This window comes from Petaurus breviceps, unplaced genomic scaffold (genome assembly GCF_028583685.1).
Source record: "Petaurus breviceps papuanus isolate PSGF00001 unplaced genomic scaffold, PetGlider_PUasm1.0 37, whole genome shotgun sequence".
NCBI classification, from domain to species: Eukaryota; Metazoa; Chordata; class Mammalia; order Diprotodontia; family Petauridae; genus Petaurus; species Petaurus breviceps.
Window position 1 is genome coordinate 34,772,141 of NW_027186296.1, and position 10,385 is coordinate 34,782,525.

The 10,385-nt window shown below is 45.4% G+C and overlaps 1 protein-coding gene across 1 annotated transcript in view; it reads right to left on the reverse strand.

The window, feature by feature from the left end:
* Positions 1 to 9,416, reverse strand: part of CORO2B (coronin 2B) — a 250,729-nt gene extending 241,313 nt beyond the window's left edge. The window contains exon 1 of the mRNA XM_069099299.1: positions 9,090 to 9,416. Within this exon, the coding sequence (XP_068955400.1) occupies positions 9,090 to 9,104 (15 nt within the window). The 5' untranslated portion in view covers positions 9,105 to 9,416. The remainder of the gene's footprint in view (positions 1 to 9,089) is intronic.
* Between the last annotated feature and the right edge of the window lie 969 nt (positions 9,417 to 10,385).

A 10,385-nucleotide genomic window follows, 5' to 3' on the forward strand; every position in this document is an offset into this window, starting at 1 on the left:
TCTCTCTCTCTCTCCCTCTCAAATATAACACTCCTGACCCACCATCCATAAAGCATGTGATTTGCACAGTGCTTCCTGTAACTGAGAAGGGCTGGGCTGAAGTGAACCATCTATGCTACCCTCATTTAGTTGCCCCTGTGACTGACAGGACATATTTTTTTTTGAGATAGGTAAGATCAGGTGTGTACTTTGTGGTGTGGCAAACAGGTTTGTGGGTTTGTTTATTTATCTATATGCTGGGTTAAAGCTGCATCTTGGGTTGGCTTCCTTTTTACTTCAATACCTGTGTTTCTGTATTTCTAAGTGTCTTAAGGTCTCAAGAGGCAGTATAGTCCAGATGGTCACAAAAACAGGAAGGCCTGGGTTCAAGTGTTGCCTCTGGAACATACTAGCTATGTGACCCTGGGAAAATGACACCCTCCCAACGCAATAGAGAACTTTCTCAGACTAAGTTGCCAAGAAGGGGATGATGTTCGTTGATAGACGTCTCCTAATTCCCATATTAGTGAAATATCCCTGTGCTTTTTAAGCCCTACAAAGTCACTTACTTGAAATCACCCTCTTGGGGTAGTTAGAGAAAGCATCTCCATTTTATATTTACCTCTGTCTGAGAGGGTAAGTGACTTGCTCCGGGGAATAAAACTTGTAAGAAATGATAGTCAGGATTTGAACCCAGGATTCATGACACCAAGTCTAACAGTTCTCTTAATCTGTAATACAGCCTCTCCTAAGCAGCCCAGGAGACACCCCACCATAGACAGTGCCTTCCTCTTGGGCAAAAAGAATGGCTCAGTTTAAGAAAAGATGCATGTGGCCACATGCACAGGCTGGGGTGACCAAGGCATCCTCATACTATCTGCCTAGTGAAAAGAGAGAGGCAGCTGCCCCAGGTGTCCCATCCTCCCTCAAAGTCAATCCGCTCTTTCCCTATAAAGGGCGCGGGCATTCAAAACAGTTTATTTTCATCCAGAAGCAGCTTGATTTGCATCTGTCCTTTCATTATAACTCCCACTTTCCAACAAGGCTGGGAAACTAGGGACAAAGGCCAACCAGTTATTTTTTTTCTGGACTTCCATGACCCAGCTGGACCACCACCACTAGAGTCACAAAGGCATCAACATGGTGTTGTTGTTGTTTAGTTGAGTCTGACACTTCATGACCCCATTTAGGATTTTCTTGGCAGAGATACTGTAACGGTTTACCATTTCCCTTTCCAGCTCATTTGACAGATAAGGAAACTGAGGCAAACTGAGTTAAGGGACTTGCCCAGGGTCACACAACTAGTGAGTGTCTGAGGTCATATTTGAACTCAGGAAAATGAGTCTTCCTGACTCTAGGTCTGGCTCTCTATCCACTCTGCCACCTAGCTGCCCAGGTATCAGCATGATGCCTCACAACAAAGCAGAGGAGATCATGGAAGAAGGAAAAGAGTCATTCATAGGATCATGGACTTTAGAGATCATCTAGTCCCAACCCCCCACCTTTATTTTATAGATAAGGAAACCCAGTTCCACGGAAGTACTGGGCCCAAGATAACACAGACAAAAGATTTGGATTTGGTCAACAGGTTTGGATTCAAACCCAAGGCCTCTGACTTCGTGTTCTTTCCACCCGTCCACACTACTTCACTTAAGGATGGAAAGAACTAGTAGGAAAAGAATGGGTCTGGGGGAAGAAATGAAATAGGGTGTGGGTAGGAACACCAGGGAGAGAGGGGCTGAGGGGACATGGGGGAAGCCTTGAGTGACTGACACTGGAGTTAGAGGACTGGAGGCCATGGCAAGGGTTCTTAACCTGGGCTTTGTGGACTTACTTTTATTGATGTTTGGATAACAATATCTCACTATCTTTAGTTTCTTTCTGAAAAGAGGGTTCATCAGGTTTAGCAACTGACAAAGAAAAGGTGAAGAACTCCTGGACTCAAGAGACACACTAAGGGAGAAAGATTGGAGAGTCACCAGGAAGAGGGGATAGAGGAAAGAGGCAGGAGATAGGGAAGGGGACCCTGGAGAGTGAAAGACTTAAGAAATACACTATTGAGAAGACTTTAGGGAGATTTTTGCATTGGGATGTCCCATGAAAAATATACAAATTCTGTGCTTAGTAATACACAAATCAGAACTTAGTTTCTTTCCGCCAAGAGTTCAGGGCTGAGGCCAACATAACCGTCTGGAAAGTGGAAAAATTTATTCCATCAACTGACTGCCTGGACCAAGGAAGGCCAAACAGTCCATTTGGCTAATTTTCATTTTCCTGAATTGCCTAAAGGGGTTGGTTGTTTTGGGTATAGTTTAGAGCCAATATAATAGTCAAGGGAGAATAGCCAACTAATTCAGCAGTGTGATTTCTGGGGCTTGAGGATTGTGATTTCAGGACTTTCCCACTCCCCCAAACTATTTCTCCCCATCTGCCCAATGGCCTTCCTTTACCAGGAAACAGAATTCTTCCTTTCCTAGTGGGACATTATACTTGAAGAGCAAATTACCCAAAGAGAGAAAAAGTTAAGTACTAAAGATAATTTTCACAGATATGTCAATGACTGATATGGAACCTTTCCTGGGAACATATTTGGATAGCAGGAGAGATTAGGAACATAGGGCAAGTGAGGGGGAAGTATGGATTGTCCACTGAAGACACAAGGAGACAAAGCTCATAAGTTTTCCAAGGACCCCACCAACCTCTGTGACAAGTATTTCATCGTCCCACAGGAGTTAGGAGTGGGAGAGGAGTATTCCAAGGAAATTTGATCCCTGGACCCATTCAGAGACCAAGGTTCCTGTGGGCCCCTGGCTATTTCACTTCCTTTCCCAGCAGGAACCAAGCAGGAAAGGCGTGGGAAATTGGAATACTCAGAATTTTCAAGGAGGTCTTTGTTTCAGTGGATTTCTGGGGGAGGATGTGAATCTCTTCTCCATTATCTCCCTGGATTTGGACCCAAGGATAGTTGGCTCATGACTGACCATAAAAGCCTGAGGTTTCTTTAGTGCTGTGTGGCATCCTTAGGGAACCCTAGCTGGCTGGGCCAGCCCTATGTATCAGCAGAACAGACAGAGCAACACTACCCAAAGACATTTCTTCTTGCTCCTGGGATTGGGCCTAAAATTCTCACTACTGGAACCCAACTTCAAGGGCCATCTGGAGACAATGATTTATATGGGTTAAGATATTTTACCTAAAATGGAGAACACCTTAGGGGGATGAGTTAGAAAATATTAATAAATCTATTATTGTAATACCAGAATGCAGAGGAGATTGAGTCCAAGAAAAGCAAGGAATAATCTAGGGAGATATTGGAAGTAGAGTCAAAGGATCCTAAAGTTTCATCATCTGTAAAGTGGGGCTGGGGAGCATGGAGGAATGGCCTCTTAAGTCCTTCCAATTCTAGATCTATGATCCTCCCAAATAAGATGGAGGCCATTGTGGGGATAGAGATAGAGCACATTTATAGTCTACTTTTTCCAGTCATCTCCCTTAATTCTATAAATTACTACTTCCAGAATTAAGTCCATTTGGCAAAAGGAAATAACATCATACAGTAGAAAGAGAATGGGCTCTGAAGGTAGAGGGTCTGGGTTCAAATCCTATCTCTGATCCATGGTACTTGTACCATTTGGCTGAATCACTTAAACTCTCTAGATCTTATTGTCATCATCTATACAATGAAGGGGTTGGACAGAGTGCCTCTGAGGTCCATCATCACTCTAAATGTATGATTCTGTGAAATTAAGTTTCTATCTTAAAGGCCTGTTGGATGCCTAGGGTTTTTCCTACCCTATACCTTCTTGCTCATGAGCCTTACCTCTCAATTAATGCTGCATAAACTTGAACCACAGTCAACTCCCAAACACCTACATTTATGGAGGTACCTTATGGCACAGATAATCTGAAAGTCATTTACATTCTAGAACATTCCACTTAATCAAAAACTACCTGTCTCACAATGCCTGCAACATAATAAAGGCTTCATAAACAATTGTTGACTGACTAGCAATGCAGAGCTAAAAATGAAGGAAGGAAGCAAAGAAAAAAAATAAAGGCATCTGAATGACAGAAATAGATATTGTTAATACCTCAGGCAATTTACTCATAGAAAGATTCATCAGTGTTTCATTCTGAGCCTATTTATTCCTATTTTCCATATAGTTTTGACACATTTGGTCACCAATTTCTTTGCTCACAAGAAATAAAAGCAATAAGTTGGGGATGAGGAGAATGGAGGACTGCAAAAAGAGGCATATTGACAGTAGCTAATGTGGAGGAGACAAAAAACCTTTAAAAAACTGAAGCATGGGGGCAGCTAGGTGGCACAGTGAATAGAGCACCAGACCTGGAGTCAGGAGGACTGGAGTTCAAATGCAGCCTCAGACACTTAACACTTACTAGCCGTGTGACCTTGGGCAAGTCACTTGACCCCAATTGCCCTACCTTCCCCCTCCAAAAAAAAAAAGCAAAAAAAAAAAAAACCCAAAACTGAAGCATGACTTCAAAAGGCTCAAAAATCTTGGGCCATTTAATGCAGGGGCAAAGTAGACTATATTTGTATATTATGCCACTAGTATCTATCATGTTTAACAGTCAATAAGATATGGTCCCATAATGTCTTCCATATTATTGCTCTGTTTTATTATTTAACTTTTCACGTGTGTATATCTTATGTGTCTCTCTAAAGGAAATGTACACTCTTTAAGGTCATACATTAATTGGGTCTCATGCATTTCTGCCTTCTACAGAGCACCTTACCCTTGCATATACCACAATGACAAACACTCTAGCCTCCAGAATTCCCAAAAGCTTAGGAGTCATTCTTAGTTACAATTCCTCAGAAAAGTAGGGTACCTGAGATATTTTCCAGTCAAACAGCCTGGCCCAGATTGCTTAGTGAGGTGGCTTCCCTGGGAGTTCTTCTAAGTCCTGTCCTAAAATGAAATTTTACCTCTAAGAACAATGAAACATGTAGCCAAAGTGTGGGAATCTGAAATGAAGCTGACCTGGGGACTGCCTTCCTGAAGGTAAGGGAGAAGAAGCAGTATCTCAAATCCTAGCCTGGGGATAGAGGTGGCTAGTTTATCAGAGTGTCCAGCCCAGAATCCTTTTAGGCTTTTCCAGCTGAGAGGACAAAGAGTCAAAGAGATACAAGGCCCTCTCCTATGTCAAAGCCTAAAGACAAGGGCTTCAATGAGGGTTATTTGTCCCCTTGCACTTTAGGCTGAGTCTTAATTTCCAAAGCTGAAGCCTCAGGCCCTACTTTTAGGGCTTAGAGTTCATCTAGCCCCATCAGCATTATTTTAGACATGAGGAAGCTGAGTCCCAGAAAAGGTCACTCATTGTAAAGTTATGAAGGCTTCTAATCTTCCTTTTTTTTTTGAAGGGCTATTGGGGTTAAGTGACTCGCCCAAGGTCACATGGCTAGTTTTTTGTGTGCTAAGTGTCTGAGGTTGGATTTGAACTCAGGTCCTCCTGACTCCAGTGCCAGTACTCTATTCACTGTGCCACCTAGCTGCCCCAGCTTCTAATCTTCTTGAGCGGAAACTGGTCTTGAGATAGCCAGAGGCCCCTTTCAGCAGGAGGCCTGGATCCTTTAAGAGCTCCACAGAACACATGTTTCAAGAGAGAGCCTTTCCTGGTAGGAGAGCACTGTAATAGCCTGACCAAGTAAACTCCAGGGAAGTCATCCTGTCCTGGACAGAAATTGAAGGAGATGGGAAAGGAGACTGACACCTCCCCCTCAACTTAACAGTAGAAAGTAAGAGAGACCAGCAGGGTGGTACAAAGTTCTACTGAGATAAATGCAATTCTCTGGGCCCAATGACTCAGTCAACTCTTTGAGCCTCTGACTGTTTCAAAGAGGATAATTATAGACATTAATGTTAAAGCAGGAAGTAACCTAGGTTAAGGTAGTGAGGTGGCATAGTGGATTGAGTACTGGGCCTGGAGTCAGGAAGATTCATCCTCATAAGTTCAAAACCTGCCTCTGACACTTCCTAACTGTGTAACCCTGAGCAAATCACTTCATCCTGTTTGCCTCAGTTTCCTCATCTGTAAGATGAGCTGGAGAAGGAAATGGCAAACCACTCCAGTATCTTTGTCAAGAAAACCCCAAAAGGAGTCATGAAGAATCAGATGCTACTGAAATAAAACAACAACTATATAGGTTAACCGCTTTCAAATGAGGAAACTGAGTTCCCAAAAAAGAACTGCATCCCATCACACAGTTAAGTTACCGGCAAGATGATGACAAGAAAATAGCCTAATTCATAGGACAAGATGCAACTAAAACCCAGGTCTCTTAAACTAGTGCACTTTCTAGTGCATGCCTTTGGAGTAGTATCTTCCTGTCCACATTTATTCTGAATGTGGTCAAATAAGGATACCTTAGATTTACTTAAAGGTCTCTCATTCCTATCTACCTTTCCTGGCCCCCAATCCAAAAACCCACTTGCTGTCCACCTCTGATAATAATAGCTAACATTTATATAGCATTTTAAGGTCTGTAAAGCACTTTAAAAATATTATTTCATCCAATCCTTACAGCAATCCTGGAAGCTGCTGTTACTATATCCACTTTAGAGATGAGAAAATCAAGGCAGACAGAGGTTAAATGACTTGCCCAGGGTCCCTTAATAATAATGTCTGATATATATTATATCTAATATAGCTAATAACTAATAAATGTCTGAAGTTGGATTTGAACTCAGGTCTTCCAAACTCCAGATCAATTACTCAAGCCATTGTGCCACATAGTTGCTTCCCACCCTATTTATCCACCTCCACCCTAAGGAAAGCAGAGAATGAGATGGTTTAGGAATGGTGATATTCTCTGGGTTGACTTAATTTGTGCTGAACCTAGGGTTCATTAATATGTTGGGGGGGAGGGGTTAAATATTATTTCAATAAAATTAGTCTCCTTTGTAATCCTATATATTTTCTCTTATGCATTTTAAAACATTCTGAGAAGACTTCACCAGATTGCCAAAGGGATCCATAGCACAAAAATGGCTACGAAACTGATGGAGATTGATGAAGAAAGAAGAAAAGGTGGGAAAAACAAAACTTGTATTAAAAAAAGAAGAATTTTCAGTATGTCCAGACCATCAACTTGCAGAATAATCCCTTCTGTCTTGCCATGTCAAAGGATCCAGTCATTTCTGGGCTGGTCATCTCTTCTGAGTCTTCAAAGTATCTGACAGAAAAACAACTTGAGCAACTTCAAATCTTCCCATCTAGTCCATTCTACCCAAACAATCTGCTTTCTTCCATCTTCAGGGTCATTATTAAAAGCTCCAATTTGTGAGAGAGGGAAAGGTCCTCAGAAATTATTTTATCATGAGGAAACTGAGACCTAGAGAAGGGAATGAGGTGATTTGACAACTTTTGATTCTTTTCACTTGACCATGACAAAATGAAAAGGAGAAATCATCATCATCAACATCATCATCATCACACACACACACACACATACACATACACACAGCCTAGAAGTGTGTTTGGAAACAAACTTTCTGTGTGTAAGATTACAGAGAGAAAGTTTGTTCCCAAGTTTCTTTTTTAACACATTCCCAGAGTACCTAGACTAAGCTGACCTAAAAGAAGGGGCAGCCATTAGAAAAAGTTTAATTCAAATGTCCTTAACAGATTCTCTCTTGGGTTTATTCCACCTTAATCCTATCAAAAGTAGCATGCAGTCCCATAGCTAGTTAATCAGTAAAGACCTGAGCTCTCTGACCTTCCCCACCCCTCTCTGTAGGCCTAAGAACCTGCATTCCATCATGCCCCATGGCCCTGCCAGCACACACAGACTGCATCCCTATTCTTGGCATCACCTACCCAACTCCAGCAGCCAGGCCAGTGTGAGGAAAAGGTAGTGAGTACTATTTGGGGAAGCAAGGGAGGATTTTATCCCAAATCCCAATGGAAAGTAACACACAGTCCCTTTGGCCATCAAAGGAACTGACATCACTCATGAAACAATCTTTGACACATTCCCAGGCACTTCTTGCAAACATTATCTCATTGGATCTTCCATTGGTAGCATCCAATGATATATTATTACCTCTGTGCTACAGGTGAGGAAACTGAGGCCTGAAAGAGTTTGTGTGAGTGGCCAATTTCACACAAACAATGTGCGTGGCCCTCAGACTAAAAACCTAGATCTCCCTACTTCCAGCTGAGTTCTCCTTTGCAAGGCAACATAATAATCCTCTTCTTTCCCCCTTAACCCCTTCCTATATCAAGATGGAAAAGCAACACCTTGTAGAAATAAACCTTGCTTCTTATCTTGCATACCATTAACATTCTTTTCCATCACCCAAGGCTCTGACCCCTGTCCTGTCTCACCAAGCCCCTCAAAGGGCTCCCCTTTTCCCCCTCCCCATCCCATCTCCGGCCACCTGTGGACCCTCGGAAGACGCTGTTCCTGAACGGAACCAGAGCTCTCCGTGAAGCAGGGGGAGGCCGGCTCTCTAAAGTCTGGGGGCTCTCCTTTCTTTACCCTGGAGCAAGGAGGGCAATTCTCAAGAAATGACAGCCAGTCCCTCCCGGGGACCTGCTGGGAGGTGTGCGGGAGGCATGCAACCACACATCCACTGACACACACCCGCCGGCCTTAGCAAGGACCACGGAGCTGGCCGTCCGAGTCCTCAAGGGGTTAAAAATGCAGTATCCGAGGCGAGAAGCCACTTCCCCGGGTGCCCAGCCAGGGGGTTGTCCTCACGCCCATCCCACTCCCCTCACCGGGCCACGACAAAGCTGTTTCCTTGCACCCACTCTCCACTCATCCGGGGCGAAGGAGTGGAAGTGTTTGGTTTTGGGGAGGGGGGCATGGGAGTGGGTGAGAGAAGACGGCCAGTGGAGAGGGGGCTGAGGTGGGGGGCGGAGTGCACGCTGCACCTTTAAGACAGAAGACACCCATGTCAACGCAAAAGCAAGCCAGCAGCAGAGGACTTCCTCCCCCTTCCCTCCCCTCCACTGCCCTGCTCTCTCCTCCAGCCTGCACCCTGCGCCTGCAGTCTGGTTGCCCCTTCAGCCCGGGAGCTGCCCCATGGCTGCTGCCGCCCGGCTCCCATAGGGCCGGGATGGTGGAAGATGCTTACCTTTGTGACAGTCATGCAGAAAGTCTGGGGGAAGTCGCCAAGGTTTCCCGAAGCCCAAGGGTGGCGGAGAGGGAGGGGGTGGCGGGATGGTGGCAGCCCACTTCTCCTCGCGCGCTCCTGCTCGCTCTGGATTTCCGCCCCCTCCTGTCTCCTCCGCTCTTGCGGATGCGGGAGGCTGGCCCGAGTGAAGAAGCGAGCGAAGCTAGGGGGAGCGCAGAGCTGCGGCGGTGTCTGCCCCGCAGAGGGCTCCGCGGCCGCGTCAGTGGCTACGGGCAGAGCGCAGAGCACAGAGCAGAGTGGAGGGGAGCGGAGCTAGGGAGGGAGGGAGGAAGATGGGGGAGGGGGAGGAGGGAGTGCGGGGGAGGAGGAGAGGGGGATGGGGGAGGGACCACTCCTCGGAATCTGATTAAGCTGTCCTCGCGGCTCGCTCTGGCAGCGGCGGTGATGTCAGTACAGTATGTGCATTTATAATGGATGAGCCTCCTTCGCCACAGGAAGGCGAGACAGGAAGAAAGAAAGAGGGCCCAGGCTGGAGGGTGTGTGGGGGGAGGCAGGAGAGAGGAAGAAAGAAGGATAACCTAGGAAACTACAAAGGGGGAGGAAAAGGAAAAAAGCATATATGCACACACACACACACACACACAGAATAAACCATAGTGATAGCTGGGCAGTCCCAGGAAATCCTAATCCGCTCTCAACCAGGGGAGAGAAGGCCCCATGACTTAACTCTTTCGGGACCGGGATGAGCCCTCGGAGCCCGGGACACCTGCTGGCCCCTGATAGGTAGAAACTGGGTCTTGTTTGTCTTAGCATCTCCTATACTAGTCGGTCTAGTCACTAGACTAGTGGGTTCGTGCAGCAGCGCGCACTGAATGACAGGAGATGAGCCCACATTCTGGAACCGGCGTCTCAGGAACTGCTTTCCGGCTTGAGAGGCTGCGGCGATCCGCCCGGCTCCATCGGGTAGCTGGGAACCAAGGGAACCTTTGCTTGAGCTTCTACACTCCTGGTGACAAATGCCAAGGGATGTACGACTAACTTACATTCTTTATTGCACATGGGTTTAATCTCCAGGAGATTGAGTTTCCTCTGACACATAAGATGTCTGTATGTATCCCAATCGGGATATGAAGTCTTTACAGTCATATTTGACTTGGCGTAGTGGATAGAAAGTTGACCTCTGAGTCAGGAAGAAATGAGTTCAAGTCAAGCCTCTGATATGGACAGGGGCAAGTCACTTAACCCTTCAGTGTCCCCTGACAACTCTTTGACATTTCAAATCACCCAGCAGCGGCA